Source organism: Vipera berus (assembly GCF_964194415.1).
Source record: "Vipera berus genome assembly, chromosome: Z".
Lineage (NCBI taxonomy): Eukaryota > Metazoa > Chordata > Lepidosauria > Squamata > Viperidae > Vipera > Vipera berus.
Window position 1 is genome coordinate 31,373,870 of NC_138205.1, and position 21,545 is coordinate 31,395,414.

The following is a 21,545-nucleotide window of genomic DNA, read 5'->3' on the forward strand; positions in this document are numbered from 1 at the left end:
AAGAAGTTTATTTGAAGTTTTGCTACAAAGATGGATTTTTGCTATGTTGGTCATGATTACAAATCCTTTTTAGTTTTAATTGCAATGTTTACATTTATCCACATTGATTTAACTTCCCCATGTTAATGTAAATAATTCTGAATAATCTAAAGTAGCAATTTAAAAATGTATTAATTAGATAATACGTTTTAAAAGGACTTTAATTTTATTATTTACTAAACAAATTTATATAGCTGCTCATCTGTAAAAGAGCGATTCTAGGCAGTACCTATACCATAATACAGGAATAATATTCAGAAAAGGTCTGAATATATATATATTCCCTGACTGCAGTTTTGAATTAGCATGTTGTTTTATTGTTACGATGGGCTCTCATTAAATAATAATCATGGGTTTGCTGAATAAGCCATCATGCTTAATCATAAACCACTGCATTCAATCCATAACTGGCTTCATGTAACGCATGAAATTGTGTAAGATAGTTTCTTGTTCTTAGTTACATAAGAGAAAACCTTGTTGATATTTCATGAACTGGAGTGTATGGTTAAGAGGTCTCTCAGTTGGTAGACAAATCTTTTTTAAAAAATAATATGCCATCACAATTTGGGGATGGTGACTGCCATCTGGAGGAAGAAGCGAAAGAACTGTGTGTTATGTGTATAACAGAAGCTGGCAATCTGAAGGACAGAAAGAATACAAAGACTTTGAATTGGCAGAAGGTGAAAGGATCTTTGAGTGCAAAGAATTTGATTTTAAGAATTTTGTGGCTTGCTTGAGGAACCTGCTCCCAAGCTACTTTTAGTTACTTATTTGTCAGCAGAAATTAGTGTGCAATGTTCCCTCATCTGAGGGAAATAAAATCTGCTGTACTCAGTTCAGTATATCAGAATGGATGGGCAACCTGTAATCCGAGGGGCACATGTATGTTGCAAACCTCATTTAGTAGCTTTCAGAGCTTCCTTGACTGTTCTTTGGCAGTTAATTGGTATCATGATTTTGCAACCTAATGCTGCAGATTCCTGCCATTTTTAATTGAGAATCATGTGAAAATTGTTGTTATGCTCTAATAATGTTCTTATAAATGGGTAAAATCTGATCTTGCTGAAAACTCCCAATGACTGGGGCTGGAGGAGGAGGGGAATGAAAAATCCTAGTCCTTTATTTTTTTATGATCATCCTGTTTGTTGTTGCTCTTGGCCACTATAGGTTGTCCACCCAAGATGTTGTTTTCTTGGCCAAATATGAGAAGGAGAATGTGAGGCCAGGGACGAGAGCCCATTTTTTAGAATCTTTGGCCTGGGTCTTTTTATTTGAACGCATGAGGTATTAAGCAATAGAACAGTAGGAATTGCAGGCATCTGTGTCTCTGAAAGATCTGCTTTCTGCCAATTTCACTCCTTCTCTTCCGATGTCCCAAAGCTCTGGAGTTTGCAGGATCCTCATGACGACTTCCTCAAAGGCACTTTGCACTCCAGCCGCCATTTTAGCACTGGCTTCTGGAGGTAGGAAAAAACAGCAAGAGGTGTCATTTGTCAAATGAAGTACAAGTGTCCAAATTCAGTCGCTTTGAACTCATCATCTTCCAGAGAGGCTGGCCTACATTCCCTCAATCTTAAAAAAAAACATTATTAATGGTTAAAAATGATGGAAATTGGATAGTGTTGTTTTGAAGAAAGCTTTCCTACTAAGTGGCCTGAACATCGTTCTTAGCTCATCTACATTTAATGAAAAAAAATGGGATAAAATGTGCTATGGGTATCCTGTAGTATTATAAATAAGTGTTATGGATCCTGAGCTACTACAACTCCAAATGTGATGCCAAGAAACTATTTGAAAAGGATACAGTTAAGCAGAAAACAGACAATGTAAGACATCAGAGGACATCTGAGGATAGTGGGGAGAGAGATGGGGATTTAACAGAGGAACAATCATTGTAGGAAGACAGCCATGGTAATTCTAGGGTAAACAAATTATCAAATGGTGTCTGATAGCACCTTTTCCAACTAACACATTAAAAGAAATAAACTTATTAAGTTGGAAAAGATTACTACCAGATTTATTCAGATAGAACTATTAAATAAAGTATCTTCATCACTAAAATCCTATTATTGTTCAGCAAAAGATAAATATTCCTGCATCTGGGTTGTATTGCAGCAACATTGTGATGATAATATATCATCATGTACCTTGAAATGCTATTGTTTTGGGGAGGAATCTATAAATCAATACAAGTGTATATTTTAGAGTGATATAAATATCAGGTTGCATATGAAATCTTTCTAGCTTGTTGCTATGTAGCGGCCTTCCCCCATCAGATTTCTCTTGATAAGAAATGCTATGCTATCATTATTCTAAACCAGCATCCATGGTGAGAGATAGATTGGAAGACCCAGTTAGGAAAATCCTGATTTAAAGTTACTTCTTGTGACAGCAAATTTCTGCTTTAGGAAGGCTACAAAAATCTGAATCACCACTAGAGCAATAAAGTGGTATACAGTAGAAGGCTCCTGTTGCTTCCACCTAGGGATTGTCTGTATCTTATAACTATAGCCCAACCACTTTTGATATAATTTTAGAAGCATTAGTTTGACCTTGCACATGATATTTTAAGTGCTTATAAAATTTGTAAAATAATCTCTATAGCCCCCATATAAGGTCTTTATTACTATCTCTGAAACATCAGACAAACATCTAACAAAATTCAAAACATATTGCTTAAAAGCTTGCCTCCCATTTCTCTTTTTGAACATTCTACTGAATCTTAAGGGGAACGCAAGAAGGGTTTAAAAAGCGTGGTCAAAAATAAGCATGTTCCTTTTAAATCCTCTCATATCATATTTCTCTGGCTGCTAGTTTTTCTTCTTCACCTCTGGTGAACCAAGGGGAATCTCTTCCCCACTGAAAGAAAGCATGAAGCATAGAAGGGGTGAGAAAAAATTTTCTTCTGTTAAAAATTGAGAAGGCTAACTGCTGGTACTTGATGCATCTGTCTCAGTGTGAATTCCCTAATGGCAAATAACTATTTAAATAAATCAAACTTTTTCCAGGAAATTAAGGGTTACCTTCCTTCCCCCCCCCACACACTTTATCAACAGATGCTTTGCTGTATCAGACCAAAAGGCCCACCTCTTTCAGCCATTCCTACAGAGGCCTACCAAATGCTTTAGGTGAACCCAACAGTGAATTAAGAACTGAAGAGCACCATCCTGTTCCCGGGAGGTGTGGTGTTATTGTTTGAATATATACATGCCTCTCAAGATCAGTATGGTGCTCTCCAGCTCTTATCCCGCTCTTGGGCTCGCCTGAGGCAATTAGAAAGGTGAATTTCATATGAACAGTAAGCATTATGTTTCTACTGTTTTATGCTAACTCAAGGATGCAAGGACAGGGCTTTAACTCAGTTATGGGGAAAATAAAAGTTATGTTCATTTATGTTGAGAGACTATGGAATCCAACCCTGTCCCTGACACCAGCTTCTCAGCCTTCCAACAAGGGCAAACGAGCACAACAGAATTCCACAATATTCGTTGGGAAAGAACAAGGGGCATGTTTGTATTAATTTATTTAACTGGTGTGTGAACTCTTTAATTATGCTGCAGCCTTGCACTTCCTAACCGCTGTGTCCAGAAAATAATGAAGGATGTTGAACTCAACATTTGTTATTTGCCAGTTTTCCATGCTGCTCTTTCAGTTATTGCTTCTCCTTCTCCACTGCCCAGAATGAGAGTGATTGCCCATCAACTAGTTCAGTACTATGGCTCTGCAGGGCCTAGCTATAGGACAGGGGTAGGCAACCTTGGCTCTTTTATGACTCGTGGACTTCAACTGGCTGGCTCAGGAATTCTGGGAGTTGAAGTCCATAAGTCATAAAAGAGCCAAGGTTGCCTACCCCTGCTATAGGACAACCCTGGAAAGAACTGCCTCCCTCCTCTGTAAAGTTAACTCTCTTCTGTCCTGGGGCTTCCCCAAGTTTTTTACCTATTTTAGTGTATCTTTAGAGATGCCCAAATGGGATGTGTAAGAAGGAGAAGGCAAGCCTGCCTAGGGAAGCCAAACCAAGTCCTGAAGTCAGACCATTCACATTCTGGCTGCATTTGTGGATGTTCTCCTAGAATGGCTGGGTATCTGCAAAGCCACTGGGGAAAAATGGTTTGCCTGTAAAGAATGGCTCCTTCACAAATCAGGACAGAGTCATTAGTATGTGATTTAAACAGAATGGCAGAAGGATGCAGAGCGGCAATGGGGACAATAAACATGCTGATGTTGTTTCATGCCAACTCAAGGATGGACAGACTGTTCTTTAACTGGTGAAAGGTCTTGAAACAGCAGTTCTATAGTTCTGAAAGGATATCTAAGGACCATAATCCAGAGCTCAGACTTTGCAGGAGTAAATCTAATATCACCTTCCCTCCCACCTAAGCCCTAGCACTGACATCTAGGGGTTAGGTGGGAGGGAAACCTAAGCCCATCCCATCTAGGGGACTTTGGAAGGCTTAAAAGGAATAGTGCTAGGAGTAGGCTGGGGAGAAGATCTGCAAAGATAAGGAAATGTTGATTTTTGCCATCATTTTACTTCTGGAAAATCACATACCTATAAAAAGCATGGAGTGTTTCTGTGCAAATAGCAATCCTTCTCTTTTTGCTACTTCACGGTTGGTCTGTAGATGGGGAGAGAAAATTATTAGGTACTTGATAGGTGGAAGGAGATAGATAGGGAGGTAGGAAGGAAGGACTCTCTTCTAGGTTAACACTGGATCAACAATCAAATAATAAATACCCCTATGAAGGAATTACCAACTCAGACAAACAAAAACTAAACAATACCCTACTCGAGGCGCTACCAAGAACATGCCACCAACAGTGACAGGGCCAGCCACTTGTCTATTGAGCAAACCCCACTCTCTTCCACTGCTAATAATGTTACCTAGTCAGGTAATGAAATATCTGCAAGAAAATAGTCAAGCTCGAGAGCACCAAGGACCTCACAGGACTCTCTTCTAAATTGGGAAAAGGCTAGTTAAGATTATCTTACCAAAGATTCCACTTCCCTAGATCTGACAAGGTTTGATAAATTATAATTACATAGCAATTCCAAAATACATTGTGCTGGAAAAATAAAAAAGCCTCTCTCTGTGAGCAGATGATAATGATATAAATCAAATATGGTATTTAATGGATGTCTTAACTTAAAGGCTGGTAGGGGAACATAGGAAGACCCATGGGCCACACTGAATATATAGGCCAGTTACTTTCCATTCTTATCCTTGTAACTGTTAAATCAGCAAAGCCCTGCACAATCATGCATTCTTCAGCTCCTCTCTTTACTATACATCTACGGAATACTAATAGAACTGTTATCTCTGTAAAAACACAGTGATATATGAATGAGTCAATAGAGCCAACAGATTTACAAATGCCTGGTTTTCAAACATAAAATATATAAATCTGAATTTTGTATTAAGGTTCCACGATCTCATAAAAGATGGATTTTTCTCTCCCCTATTCTACTTATTGTTCTTTTGAGCCTCTTTTGGCTCTTTTCATTTTCTCTAAAGGCAAGCTTGAAAATGGCATATGTAAATATTCCCTGGCTAAATTGGTGCTGATGTTCAGTTCAACATTAGTTCAAAATTCAGTTCTAATGTAGAAATCCTCAAATTATTTATGTTGGCCCCTCAGTACAACAACAACAGCAGCAGCAGCAGCAGCAGCAACAACAAAGATTGGCAAGATTTCCTGTCAGTCTGAGCAAGGAAACACACAAAAAGTAATTTAAAGAAGATATAAATTTAGCGTAGCTTAAAAAACTGATTCCATTCAGGTGGGCGTAAGATGGCCTCTTGTATTCTTTATCTCCTGTTCAAAAAACATTAAGTATGCCTCTGAACTCCAAAATATTGCTTAGTCAACATCTAATACAATTGCTTTGTATGGCCTTCACAAATATTTAACTAGATAATGAAAAAAAATTAGTTTTCTTCATAGGAAGAAGAGATTAGTAATAAGGGTAAGACAATCAGAATCACTCATTGCGGTAAAAAGAATATAGGTTTCCTGACTGGCTGTCTCTTCAGTCAATCAGTGCCATATAAACTTGCTCTTTTTATAATTGGTAGAATCAAAGGTGCTTTCTTCAAAAAGCAACTGGACTTTCTTGGTTTTTTTTCTTAAGAACTGAAGAAGCTACCTAGATCAGGGCTTTTCAACCTTTTCACCCATTGTACCACTTTTAGGATATGGCAACATCCAAGTACCACCAGCTGCCTAGCAAGGTGTCAAAAACTTGATGACCAAAAAAAGAAAGGGGGAAAAAGTGATGAAGTACATGTAGTCCTCAACTTACAACAGTTCGCTTAGTGACTGTTTGAAGTTACAATGGCACTGAAAAAAGTGCCCCCCCAAGCCACAGCCGAGCAAGATACCTGCCTGCCCGCCCAGTGGCGCTCTTCCTCCTGCCTGAGGTTTTCACTGTTGTGAGCATTTCTCTTAAGGATTGGCAGCGGGTGTGGGGTGGGGTTTGTTTTTTTTTTATTCCTCCCGTCTGCTGGGTGGTTGCAGAAGGTTTTGGTCACTTCACATGACCCTGGGACACTGTGACCGTCATAAATATGAATCAGTTGTCAAGCATCTGAATGTAAATCACAAGATCCTGGAGATGCTGCAACACTCCAGCTGATTGGCGCTTCTTCTGGGCTCAGCAGAAGCACCGAGATCAGCGCCGAGCTCCAGCTGGAGCCTGGCGATGATCCTGGCGCTTCCGCTGAGCCCTGACACCCCTGCAGCTCCAGCCGTCTCTCGTTCAGGCTTCTGCGGTACTGCCACCAGTTCAGCTCATTCCCCTCCCGCACTACCACTTTTCTAGGATGGTCGCGTACCACCTGCCAGGTGCCAATGTACCACAGGTAGTACCCGTACCACCGGTTGAAAAGCCCTGTCCTAAATGAGAAATGAAACATTTTCAAAGAAAAAAAACAAGAAAGTCCAATTGCCTTTTCAAAAAAACATTTTTGTGACAACCATGACCTGGATGATTGAGAACCTCCATAGACAATAGGCAGAACAGTTTTCCTGAGCACTATATTAAAAATAATGTAATCTCAAAAAATGGCAACTGCACTTATATTGATAATCAAATGGGCAGTGAAAGAACCTCTGGAGATATTGATCATTTATTTTATTTATTTTTATTTTAATTCCATTTATATCCCGCCCTTCTCCAAAGACTCAGGGCGGCTTACAAGCTTAGCAGTAGCCTTCATTCTATGTATATGCCTGCTTATTAGGGCTTTCACACACACACACCCAAGCGGCATTATTACAAAGTCAGCTTAATTGCCCCCAACAATCTGGGTCCTCATTTTACCTACCTCGGAAGGATGGAAGGCTGAGTCAACCTTGAGCCTGGTGGGACGCGAACCTGCACTAATTGCAGGCAGCTGGTGTTACTTAAGGAGGCATTAGCCCACTGCTCCACCAAGGCTCTATATTTGTCCATTTTCCTTTGGTCTTTCAACATATTTAAGGCTGATCTTTTTCATTTTGTATACTGATAATCAATTTTAGTTTTGATGTCATTTTATGAAGAACATGATAGTATAAACATAATTAAAGGAGACAGAAGGATATGCAAAGACAGGCAGAGCAAAAAAAAAGGTGAATTAGAAATGCAGAAAATATTGCTAAGAGAAGCCATACACGAGACCTCCCTCATTTACGACTGCTTCTCTTACTAGGAAAATTCCAGTTGTCTGGTGAAAGCAGAAACCAAAAAAGCAAACCAAAACACAGAGTAGCAACAGAGAAGCTGCTGACTTCAGAAGCAGCTTGAACAGATTGCTCATTACATCAGAGCAGGAGAAAGATGGAGAGGTCTCGTTCAGGATGCTGAGGTATGAAGGCAGCTGATGCAGCTGGCAAAGCGTAGGAGGCAGCAATAAGAAGGAGCAAACACCCAACAGGCTTCTGCAGACTGGGACAAGATTCTCGGTAATGGGGAGGGAGGGAGGGAAGGAGGGAGGAAGGGAGGGAGGGAAACTAATTAGAACCAGCCTTTCACTCCTCTTGTTTACATATGAACAGGCTCTGTGTTTCAGCTCTACATGAGGCTGCACGCTATGTGCATTTGCTATCGAGCAACCTAAAATGTGGGAGCATTTTTAATCTATTTATTTATTTATTTTATTAGACTTATATACCGCCCTTCTCCCGTAGGACTCAGGGCGGTTCACGAGGTTTTTTTAAAAAACAATACACAAGTTACAAAAATTAAAAACAATTAAAATGATTACACTAACCTTAAATTAAAAACCCCAATTACAATTAAAAACACAATTAAAATCTAGGGTATATATAATTTAAATTATTCAGAAGACCATACTTGGATCACATTGCAGGGAAAAACTAAGTCCTTCGGGAATAGGGCGGTATATAAATTCAATAAACAAACAAATAAATAAATAAATAATAACATTTTTGTTGCAATGATCACTTTATATTATACAATTTAATCTACTTCCTGTTTTCCAAATGCATCCCATAACATACTCTTCTTCTCCTTCTTCTTCTTCTTCTCCTTCTTAGAAGGGATCCTGGAGGTCATTTAGTCCAACCCCCTGCTCAGGCAGGAAACCCTATACCATTTCAGACAAAGGCTGTCCAATCTCTTCTTAAAAACTTCCAATGTTGGAGCATTCACAATTTCTGAAGGCAAGTTGTTCCACTGATTAATTGTTCTAACTGTCTGGAAATATCTCCTTAGTTCTACATTGCTTCTCTCTTTGGTTAGTTTCCATCCATTGCTTCTTGTCCTGCCTTCAGGCGCTTTGGAGAATAGCTTGAGTCCCTCTTCTTTGTGGCAGCCCCTGTGATATTGGAACACTGCTATCATGTCACCTCTCGTCCTTCTCTTCGTTAAACTAGACATACCCAATTCCAGCAACTGTTCCTTATGTTTTATCCTCCAGTCCCCTGATCATCTTTGTTGCTCTTCTCTGTACTCTTTCTAGAGTCTCAACATCTTTTTTACATCGTGGTGACCAAAACCAGATGCAGTATTCCAAGTGTGGCCTTACCAAGGCATTGTAAAGTGGTATTAACACTTGATTCTTGATTCTATCTCTGTTAATGCAGCTTAGCACTGTGTTGGCTTTTTTGGCAGCAGCAGCAGCACACTGCTGGCTCATATTTAAGTTATTGTCCACTAGGACTCCGAGATTCCACTTAGTTACTATTATTGAGCAAGGTACCACCTATACCAGTTATGGCAAACCTTTTAGAGATCGAGTGCCCAAAGTGCAACCCAAACCCCACTTAGTTATTGTTGGGTGCTGGATGGATGTGGCCCGCTGGGTAGAAATGGCCTACTGGGTGGACATGGCTGGCATGGGCATGGCCTGCTGGGTGGGCATGGCTAGCTCAGCGTCAGGGGCACGTGTGGGCCTGGGCAGGACTGGGGTGGATCTAAGGGTCTCCAGCGGAGGGGTGGGTGGGACTGGAGCAAGCGCCGGGGCATGGTCCACTGGAGGAGCCTCACTGAGCCTTAGGCCATGCAGGGGGCCCCTGGATGGTGGCACGGACTGCCTGGAGCCCTGGGCAGTGAAGGTCAAGTGGCCTTGAGCTCCCATGGCACCAGGACCCCACTACCCTGCCTACCCTAGCCACACTTCCCTGAGGGGGTGCCTAGCTGGGTTTACTTCCTCCTCAAGGATACTGCTTTTGTACTTGCTCTCCTTGGCCAGGTTGCTAATGGTGGGTGCAGGAGGACAAAGTGTGTGGGTCAGAGGGAGGCCCATTCCCTCTCCAAGCAAGGAGACCTGGCTTTGTAACCAAAGCATCCTCAGCAATAGGATGGGAGACCACCAGGGGATGGCAACAGGGCTGCTGGTGGCCAAGTGCTAAGGCAGGACTTCCCTCAGACCCTCCCTCCCTCTTATTCCAATCTCCTTCCTCCCTTCCTTCCTCCCTCCTTTGCATTCCCATCTTCTTCCTTCTTTCCTTCCCTTTCTTTCCTGTTTCCTCCCCTCCTTCCCTCCCTCTGTGACCAGGAAGGGGCGAGGGGAGGGGGAGAGGTTGGCAGCACTTCTCTCAAAGAGTAAGAGAGTTGGAAGAGACCTTTGAGGTCTTCTAGTCCAACCCCCTGCTCAAGCAGGGGACATATACCATTCCAGACAATGGAATATCCAATCTCTACTTAAAAGCCTCCAGTGATGGAGCATCCACAACTTCTGAAGGCAAGCCTTTTCACTGGTTAGTTGTTTTCACAAGTCCTTAGCTCTAGGCTGGTTTTCTTCTTGATTAGTTTCCATCTATTATTGCCTTCTGATGCTTTGGAAAATAGGTTGACCCCTTCTTCTCTGTGGCAGCCATCAAATATTAGAACATTGCTATCATGTCACCACCCCTAGCCCTTAAGCTAGACACACCCAATTCCCACAAACATTTGTCATATGTTTTAGCCTCCAGCCCCCTAATCATCTATATTTACCATCCATTTAGATCAGATGGTCCCCCTGGTTTGGTATAGAACAGTGGCCACGAGCAGAGCCTTCTCAGAGACAGCACCCCAATTACAGAACTTTCTTCCAAGGAAAATATGAACAGTGCATCCCTCACCCGTTTAGAGGCAACTCCAAATACTGTTCAGCCAGTGCTGTTTTAAGCAGTGCTGGTGATGCTTTACAAAAGCTGTCTTTGAGAGTTTTTTTGTAAACCACCCTGGATTTCTCAGAAACATTTAATTTTGAATTAGATGTTGATTAAATAAATTAGGCAGAAGAAACAAATGTTTAAATACATCTAAATCCCACAGACCTAATGCTTCCTAGGCGCATACTGCAGAGAAAATAAGGCATTGCATGTCTAGCCAGCATAGCCACAGGATTATGGGAATGTGGTCCATGACACCCAAAAGACATTAGTTTGGGTAAGGCTGGATTAAATTATAAAAGAGCAGATGAGAGGAAGTAGAAGCAAGAAACACTTTCCACGCCTTTGACTAAATAATTGGGGGGGGGGAGTTGACTCTTAACTTCCCGTTCAATCCAAAGAGTTCTATGATTTTAGGGAGGGGAGGTGGCAAGAATAGACCACAAAGCCAATCTGCGAGCTTGCTCTCTCACCTGCCTGCACACCAACTCCCCGACGCAGCACATGGCTCCAAGCCATCTCCCCAGAAGTCCTTTGCAGATAAGTAAAGGTTAGTAAAAAAATGTTTGGGGGAGGCGAGGGCATCTGGGCAGGGGCGGCAACCTTACCTTGCGTGGCTTTGGCAGGTGTCTGGCGGGGGAGGGAAGCAACAGGCCCCGCCTCACCCCTCGCATGGAGCGCCCTGCTCCCGCGCTCCCCCCACCCCCACACGGCACCTTTTTTCTAGCTCCGACGCATCACTTCCTCTGCCACTGTCTGGGACTGAAAATAAAGTTCAATCAAGAAATTTCAACTTTGTGAGAACTTTTTCCCCCCCGCGAGAAGTTGATTTTTTTTTTGCACATGGCAGCGGAAGTCTAGGACTGGGGCGATGGCATGCATGCCCACAGAGAGGGCTCCACGTGCCACCTGTGGCACGTGTGCCATAGGTTCGTCACTACGGACCTATATTATACCTGTGCATTTGGTTTTTCTTGCCTAAATGTAGAATCTTACTTTTTTCACCACTGAATTTTATTTTGTTAGATAGCGTCCTATGTTCAAGTCTTTCAAGATCCTTCTGTATCTTAAGCCTGTCTTCTGGAGTGCTGGCTATTCCTGCCAGCTTGATGTCATCTGCAAATCTGATCAGTTCCCCATCTATCCCCTCATCCAAATAATTTCCTAACAGTCTCTAGCTTTCTGACTTTTGTTCATTCTCTTCAACTTCTGTCTTCGTATGTCATGTAGGAACAGCAGAGCAAAAGTCAGTAAGAATCTTGGGAGAAAAAAAAAATCTTCATTCCAGGAAATGCTGAGCATTCACACTATTATACTACAATCGAACCAAATGAAAAAACTATGTGATGAGCAACTGAATCTCAGGAATATTAGCAAACAGATTGCACGATGGGAAACATGAAGAGAAATGGCTAGGTGAATGAGATCCCTTCAGGAGATCAGTTGCAGAATATGACTACCACAAATATCTAAAGAATAAGTATATGCCAGCCCCCCTGCATGGGAGGGAGGCAGCATCTGAAGTTCCCGAACTTCCCCCAGTTGTGGGAAGTTTGAATGCAAATCTAGAGCCCCACAAAAAAATTCTATCAAACTGTAGTAATTACCACTATGAAAGAAAGGAAGAATAAGCAATACATAGAGAATATTAAACTGAATTAAATTTAACTTGTCTCCCCTTTCCCCTTAGTTCTTTCCTTGGCCACCTAGTATGCCACACAAACATACTAATAACTCACCTCGTCAATTTTGTTGCCCACCAACATCTTCACAACATTTTTCTTGGTATAGATCTCTAGCTCCTGTAGCCAGCTTTCCAGGCCCACAAATGTCTCTCTCCTGGTAACATCATAAACTGCATAATGGTGTAAACCATACAGATGCCTTGTGTTTACATAGGAGAACATTTTCAGTAAGCCCAAAATAGAGAAACGGTTGATCCATTTCTAATCAGATAACATAAAGTGATTGGGCTGGATAGAACCACATCTGGTTCTACTTAGGTTTATGAGCAATCTTGGACTATGGTCCAATCATTTCTAACAATGACCACCCTTAGTGTGTTAGTAGGTTCATAACATCCAGAGATATTTAGGCAAGAGGAAGGCTGTTGTTGTATTCCATGCAAAAGTCATCTTAAATGATGTACATAAAAAAGGCAAGCCTTCCAATGCCTCCTAAACACTTTAGCCTTCAAGTGCCATCAACTATCCAATATGTCTAATGGCAAGGGAGGATAATAGCTCTGACTGAAAACATTTGAAGGCCACCAGATTTCTTGTCTGCTGTTCTTGGAGTAAAACATAGATATACCCACAAAGAGAAAAATTCAGGAAGAAAATGGAAGATCCTGGCTTCATTTAGCTGTGTGATGAGGGTACATGCCTCCTGCATCTCTGTCCCATCTATGCCAGTCCTCCTTCAAATATTGCCCCTGGCCATCAAGAGGGAGTCTACCTCTGCTTGGCAGCCATCTGTACTAGAAAGTTATTTTGCATTTTTATCTTTCCCCCCTTATTGTGTGTGTGTGTGTGTGGTGGGGGGAAGCAGCAGCTTGCAGACTACTATAGTATACTAGTATACTATAGTATACCACATGTTGAGAACCAGTTTTTCTTCCCAGAATGCAATAGTGAAATATGGGACTGCTGTGAAGGCACTTCTGCTTCAGTTCAATTTCTCAAGCAATCAAGGTGCCGTATTTTGTATCTGCACAAAGGTACACTTCCCCATGGTGTATGTATGCAATGGAATTGTAATTATTGCACCAAATAGGGTTTTGGATTATCAAGAGCACATCTATTGCATGTAATTGGTGTCAAGCCATGAGGAGATCGTCCCCACATGACAAAATCACTTTGGGAACATAGCAAAAAATTCTGAAGAGGATGGGTATATTATAGCCATATTAAAATACTCTTCGGAGTTTAGCTTAACTTGGATCAAAGCTTGAAAGCCTCATGTGCTTTATTACATCTACATCTGCATCAATAGAAACATCTTATAAATCAAACTAAGGGGTCTTTGGCTTTCATATTTGAAGTATTTTTAGGTAACATGAAACTCTTCTGAAGGAACAAACACCGCCAACAAACAAGTCAGTACCAAAGGAGCAAACGCCATCAATTTTTCTTCTGAGGCTATTTATGCCAGCTACCCTGAGAGGAATAGATGTACTTCCATTTACTTCTGCCCTTAAAATGTTTGGCTTCAGTAAGGTTGATTATGTTCGTGCTATAACTACTACCTACCTAAAATTATACCTTGAGCACCTCGATAATAGCTTGGAGTCAATGTTCGAAATCTTTCCTGCCCTGCTGTGTCCTGCAAAAGGAAAACAAAGCTGTTTTTGTTTTTTTTTTTTAAAAAGGGTAATTTAAAACTCTGTAGCATGAATATATTTTTTAAAAAGTTAAGTTTTGCAAAAAGTAAAACTGCTTTCAGGGTTGCCAACAGATGTGTTGATGATGATAATTTTATTGTCACTTTGAATGTACACCAATCGGCATACATCAAAATGAAATTTCGTTGCATACAGCTCTCAAAGGGTCACCACCTCCGATATATACTCCTTGTTCGTGGCCCGCTCAAATTTCACATTGTCCATTTTAGTCTCTAGGGAGTGAACGATGGCAAACAGGACAGATGGAAATGGGGCTCCATGTGGATTAGCCCTCAAGTTAGCTTGTATTCTGACAACCTCGCCTTCTTTCCTTTTTCTGATCCTGACTCTTCCTTTTCCTTTAAGAGGCCTTGCTTCTTTTCACCCCTGGAGCACGCTGCTGCCACTGCCACCAACTCCTCCAAAAGCCTCTCTCTCTTCCTCTGGGCCTGCCGACAGCCTCATCCAGTTCCTTCGCTCCATAATCTCCAGGTCCTCTCTGCCTCCTCTGGAAACAGCCCTGATTTGCAGTAGAATCCATCACTGGGCCAGCAGTCAGATCTTGCTGCTGGCAGAACAAATTCAAACAGCGCCAACGACTTTTAACGGTCTCACCAACAGTTCCAAAACAACTAGAAACTCGCCAGGCCAGCAAAGATTGTCGGTCGTATGTCGTATGTTACCTTAGTTCCACTATGTTGCTCAAACACGTTAAAATCTTCCTGATCATGTGGCTTATAGCCCTTACTATCCCTCCCAAAACTATTCGCTTTCAAGAGCCAATGCAGCCGCAGCCATTCCAGGCGCCGCCATCTTAGAAATGTTCAAGGTTGGGAGGCTCTAAAGCTGAAATCTAAAGTCATAATTTGCCATCATGAGCTCTAGGCTTTTATTATAAAACAAAATGTTCCCAAGTTTGACAATGTAGCACATGTTTACGAGAAGAAAATATATTATTTATGTGTGTGTGTGGGTGTGTGTGGGTGTATGTTGGGTGGAGCACCCAGTCTACCAAATATAAAGCAGTCTGTTCTGCGTTTCGCTCCAGTCTAGGAGCATCTTTTGCAGGCAGATATCACTACTGTGAAAACTGTAAATTCAAAATTTTGTGACTGACAAAGAGTTAAAGGGAAACCAGTATAGCTATTTCAAGCTCCTTAGCTCTCATCATCTAGTCTTACCCCTCTGGGATTCGAACCTGGGCAGCTTGCATGTTAGGCAGCTGTATTAACCTTTAGGCCACAGGCTCCCCCTCACTGCTGTCAGTAGAGGCCAGGGAGGATATATATCTATGTGTTGGGTGGAGTACCCGGTCTACCAAATATAAAGTAGTCTGTTTTGCATTTCACTCCAGTCTATGAGCATCTTTTGCAGGCAGACGTTATGCAAAAGATGCCCCTAGACTGGAGCGAAATGCAGAAAAGACTGCTTTGTATTTGGTAGACCGGGTGCTCCACCCAACACACACACACACACACACACACACACACACACACACACACTCGTATGTATATATAATGTAAGATTGCATATGATATTTCCCCCTGCATATTTTCTTCAGTTCCAAACATGAATGTGTGCAGCTATGAAATGGATACAGCAGCCTATGTATCAGGAAAGTCAAGCTCCTAGCTTCAAGATTTGCATTTGATGCCAGGGGGCAGAATTAAGGACTGCCCACAATTTGTCCTGCACATGCAGACACATTTGTATACATAAAGTTTCTGTTCCCCCTTTGAGTTCTCAAAGTTTCAAAGCCTTAGACTCCTCAGCACCTCCGTCAAAGGCTCCAAAGTCCTGATTTTTAGAGAATTCTATGGCCACCTAGTCTGCAAGAAAGATGCTAGGATTACCAAGTGGATTTTATAGCTGTCCTAACTTCTTCTTGCAAGACTTAGTAGTGATGGAGTTGTACATTGAAAGGACTCTATGGTCATAGAGCCTTGCAAGAAATTTGCAGCAACTGTGTCGTAGGGAAAGAGCAGTAGAGTCAGTTATGTAACACGGATTATTTAAGTAACTTAAACTCATATGTGTGCACACATCCTCAACAGCCATCAAGTATTGAGTATTGAGAAGCATAGGAAAATCCAGGGTTTTGAATAATTAGAAAAACAAAGAGGGAAAAAGTCTTAATGGGAAAATTATAATAGTAATAATACAGATTCTTTATTTTTGAAAAGCTGGATTTGCGCAATATCAATAGGCCACTATTGATTTTAAAAGCTTATCAGTCTCCCACTTGAAGCAGAGGGCAAGTATGAGAAGGGGTTTTATCTATATGAGTCACTGCAGTACCAGAGGTTAAGCTTAAATTGTTGTTGTTGTTGTTAGCTGCGAAGTCGTGTCCGACCCATCGCGACCCTATGGACAACATTCCTCCAGGCCTTTCTGTCCTCTACCATCTTCTGGAGTCCATTTAAGCTCACGCCTACTGCTTCAGTGACTCCATCCAGCCACCTCATTCTCTGTCGTCCCCTTCTTCTATTGCCCTCGATCTTTCCCAGCATTAGGCTTTTCTCCAGTGAGTCCTTCCTTCTCATTAGGTGGCCAAAGTATTTGAGTTTTAGCTTCAGGATCTGGCCTTCTAAAGAGCAGTCAGGATTGATCTCCTCTAGGACTGACCGGTTTGATCGCCTTGCAGTCCAAGGGACTCGCAGGAGTCTTCTCCAGCACCATAGTTCAAAGGCCTCAATTCTTTGGCGCTCAGCCTTTCTTATGGTCCAACTTTCACTGCCATACATTGCAACTGGGAAGACCATAGCCTTGACTATACGCACTTTTGTTGACAGGGTGATGTCTCTGCTTTTTAGTGTGCTGTCTAGATTTGTCATGGCTTTCCTCCCCAGGAGCAAGCGTCTTTTAATTTCTTGGCTACAGTCCCCATCTGCAGTGATCTTGGAGCCCAGGAAAATAAAATCTGTCACTACCTCCATTTCTTCCCCATCTATTTGCCAGGAATTGAGAGGGCCAGATGCCATGATCTTGGTTTTCTTAATGTTAAGTTTCAACCCAAGTTTTGCACTTAAGCTTAAATAGAAGTCCACTGTTGCTTCTGTTTGAAGATACAACTATCTGGTGGCTTCTAGGTGAAAGTGCAGATCTGGTTACGGATTGGGGGACAATTCTATTGCCACTCACAAGGCAGTAAATATCACGGCCCAAACCCAAATGGTTTATTGCAGAGGTCTTCAAACTTGGCCCTTTTATGACTTGTGGACTTCAACTCCCAGATTTCCTCAGCCAGCGTGCCTGGCTGAGGAATTCTGGGAGTTGAAGTCCACAAGTCATAAAAGGGCCAAGTTTGAAGACCCCTGGTTTATTGTCTCCTTGGGCCGAGAGGGGCAACTGAATTCCAACTCACCTGCCTTCCAGCTCCTACTTTCCTTCCTGAGCATCCTGGTATGTCAGTATCAGTTACTTTGAAAGGGAAAGATACAAACTTGGGAGAACCGAACCAATTTATTTTTGAGAGGAAAGAGATGTTTTGATATGAATCTGGGTGCAGAATAAGAAAGTTAAGCCCTACTGTCTGGCGATTTTCTGCTCACCTACAAGAGCCAAAGGACAACACTGACTGGCTGGTAGTTCACTGCTTGTAAACATGCTCCAGCCTTGTACTGCTCCAATTTCTGAAAAGGTCTGAAAAGTCCAGAACAGCTCAGAATAACAGAAAGTGCACTTTGAATTGGAATCTGAAGAATATGAGGGTGGGCAAACTGGTAATCTCTATGCATGTTATGCGAATTTCAGAAATATGTATTTTTACCATAGATTGAAAGTTTCAGAAATATGTATTCTTACTATAGATTGAAAGAATGTTGTTGCTCCTTCCTTCCTTCTCCTGCCCCTCCCCTCCCTCTCTTCTGCTTTCCTTTCTTTAGAAATACAGTATTTTCCTGGATTGGGAAGGGAGACTATGCTGCTTACCCATATTGCTAGCCGAAGGGGAAAATTCCCAGCGATCATCTTCTTCACTTTAAAGTCAACACCTGATAACCAAGCAGATAAACACAGGATTAGAAAAATACACCAAGCCATCTGTCTCTGTCATGGTACCTGAGAGCAACCCTGGGCCTACTTACCAGTTGCTTGACAATAATAGAGTTAATGATCTAACAGTAGCAAACAAATAGAATGCAGCATTAGGCATAACCTGCAGCTTTAGCAAGATTCCCCATTCTCAGCAATATCTATTCTTAGAAAATAGACAATTGGAAAACTGCAGTCCTTGTTTGCTTCATTTAGTTCATAATTTTAAGATAAATATCTTTTTCTAAGACTGCTTCTGGAGCTCAGATAGAACCTGGAGGCCATCTTAGAGAATAAAAATAAGGATTGATGCTACCACTGCTTTGTTTGGAAGCGTGCCCTCTTATTGAATGGATAATTTGTGATTGGCCACACCTACCAGAGCTACTATTTTGTAAGAATAATACATTCTCAAAATTCCACATTGTTCATTGGCTCAACAAGGCTGGGAAGCCCTGGCTAAGCCATCAGTGTTAGTTTACAGAAAAACATGGCAAATCAAACCAAATAAAATTATACTGTGGCTTGGTGATGATATATGGATCCTGCTAGAGAAATAATGAAGAATCAGAACAGCAATCTAAGCATGTCTGGAAAGTAGCAGGTTAGAAAAGGCTGGTGCAGGGCATTTTAGATCAGTTTTTGGAAGTGTGAGTAGGAAATTCTTATCTAATTTGCCAAACCAGACTATGGATTAAATGCAATTAAAGAAGTGTAGCATAAACATATTTTGTTACTATACTTTGTGCAAATTGATTCACCCAAATCCTGATCTCTATATATCCCAACTTGGATGTTATTTCTGAAAAATCTATGGTTAATTTCTTTTCAGTCACTAAGTACAGATTATAGGTAATCCATGGTCATATGCTTTAATGGTTGTAAAACATCAAACACATGTTTGACCCAATTTTATGTCTCTTTATGTCCCTGTGGTGGTCATTAAGTGAATCACCATTGTGCTGCAAATGATAAGTTCAGTCACATGACTGCAGAGGGGACTGACTGTGGGAACTTGTACCTTCAAATGGTCTCTAAGCAACCCATCATAGATCAAGTACTACCTGTATATTGACATCACAAGCTAATTTAAAGAACTGATTAATTAACAGAAAACACTGCTTCCCAATTATTTACAGTTGTACAATAAATCTTGGATACAAATTTCAATTTTTGGAATTGTAGCTATTTTAGGTTTGGACAATGTAGCATGCATTAAAACTTGTTTAAAAGGCCAAATATAAGGAACACTAAAATTGTGTATGTTTGTGTGTATGTTTATGTGCCTTTAAGCAATCTGTTTATCTTTGCTATCAAAATGGGAGGCTGCAATAATCAGTTCTGATCCCCCCCCCGTCTTTTTCTCATATGTGAACAGGCAGCATTGCTCACCAATAGTTGGACTGAGGTACGGCTCAAATGTATCTTCAGCAAATCTCAGCAAAAGGCTACAGGACAGACAAAAGAGGGGAAAAATAATAAAACACAAGGAACACCTATCTGCCTTTGGAACAAAGTTCCCCGGTTCCTTCCCATGCTGTGACCCTGCCCACCTGGATTTCCCCACTGCGCTGTCTCCAATCAACAATATCTTCAGAGTGGGCAGAGATGCAGTGTCCTTTTGTGCCATGGTGAGCTTTATTACCAGATGCACAGGGAATTTAGCAGAATGAAAAGAAGGATGCTATCCCAACATCCAAGCCAAGAAAGCTAGAAAGAGGGAAAAGAGAAGTCAGAGGATAATTTGCCACCACTTAGTTCCCCATCTTTTCTTCCAACAGAAAGAATTACGGTCCAGGAAGACAAAACTGGAGTTTAAGAAGACATATTTGCAAATTTAAAAGTTATAGCTTTGAAGAACGGGACAAAGAAGGTAAAGGTAAAGAAGTCCCAGCAGATCTTATTCTGCTAGTGATTGCTGACTGTACGGGGTGGTGCTCATCTCTGTTTTAAGGGCCGTTGAACCAGGGATGTCTGAAGACATTTCCACGGTCATGTAGCCATTGTGACATCATGGAGCATTGCTCCCATCAAAGTGGTACCTATGCATCTACTTGCATTTGCATGCTTTTGAACTGCTAGGTTGGCAGAATGAGGGCAAGGACAGAAGCTTATCCCATTGCACAATGTTTGGGTCTTGAACCTGGGCTGTTGGCTGAATCATTATGCTACCCCCACCCAAATGAAGAGAAATAAAAATCTATGACAATATTTGAATGAACTAAAGCTTAAGACTGTTAAGAAATAGAAAAAAAAGTTGGTTGATCAAGGTTAAGATAATATTGCTACTTCTGGCAACCCTTTACGGACTTTCTGCTGACATCAAGACTGAAAAGATTATTCTCATGGATTTGTTTGTGGATAAGAACTTGAATATGGGAAGTATATTTGTAACCTCAGAGGGGTGGGAAGAATCACTAAATTTATTTATAATTCTTGCAATGAAGGTTGGAAATCATAGCTTTATATATTTCTTTTCTCTTTCATTATTAAATTATTTTATCTTTTTTGCATTTTTTATTCTCTTTACATTTAAATTGTATTATAATCAAAATTCTTAATAGAAATTATATATATGCACACACACATATATGTACATACATATACACAGGTAATCCTCAATTTACAACCATTAATTTGGTGACCTTTCAAAGTTACAACAGCACTGAAAAAAATGACATATGACTGTTTTTCACACTTATGACCATTGCAGCATTCACATAACCGCATGATCAGAATTCAGGTGCTTTACAACTGGCATGTATTATGACAATTGCCCTGTATTGGGCTCGTGTGATCAGCATTACTAATCCTTCCAGTCAGCTTCCGACAAGCAAAGTCATTGTGAAGACAGACTCGGTTAATGACCTCATAATGCACTTAACTACAATTATTTGCTTAACAATGACGGCACAAGTCATAAAATGGGGCAAAACTCACTTAGCAAAGGAAATGTAGCGCTCAACTGTGGTTGCTGAGAACTCCGTGTGTGTGTGTGTGTGTGTGTGTACACGCGAATCTGTTTTGCAGGAATGATGAGAAATCGTTCCTTGAGGATATGTTTGCAGTAACCAATTTGTAAAAATAAATCGAACTTTGAGTATTGCCTCTTATTTTGCAAAGGAAAAAATGCATTCAATACTGAGAAACACACTCCATGCATGTTGAAAGTCTACTTATAAACCATGATTGTTTGAACTCAGCTACTTGCAATGTATAGAAGAAACCATAGTTAAGCAAACTAATGGGATGTTATGTGAACACAGCTATTATTTTTCACATTAATCTACACAAAGAGTACTACAAAGATAAAATGAAAGAGTAGGAAGAACCATACAGGTCATTTTCAGCTCCTGGAGGAAAGAAAGGAAATAAATGTAAGAAAGAAATACACTTTTAGGAAGCAAGTAACTTCCACTGCATAACGGACGTGGTGGCTCAACGGGTTAGGACGTCGATCAGAAGGTTGGCAGTTTGGCGGGTCGAA

At 41.1% G+C, this 21,545-nt stretch overlaps 1 protein-coding gene across 1 annotated transcript; it reads right to left on the reverse strand.

Moving 5' to 3' along the window:
• Positions 1 to 1,326: 1,326 nt before the first annotated feature.
• On the reverse strand, positions 1,327 to 19,727 carry LOC308677161 (ras-related protein Rab-18-like; the record flags this gene model as incomplete). Its single annotated transcript, XM_081343330.1, has 7 exons — positions 19,612 to 19,727; positions 19,451 to 19,506; positions 17,957 to 18,018; positions 13,896 to 13,968; positions 12,384 to 12,499; positions 4,592 to 4,658; positions 1,327 to 1,496 (listed from the first exon to the last, which is right to left on the reverse strand). Exons 1-7 carry the CDS (start codon positions 19,686 to 19,688, stop codon positions 1,327 to 1,329), a joined length of 621 nt encoding a protein of 206 aa, XP_081199456.1. The 5' UTR covers positions 19,689 to 19,727.
• Between the last annotated feature and the right edge of the window lie 1,818 nt (positions 19,728 to 21,545).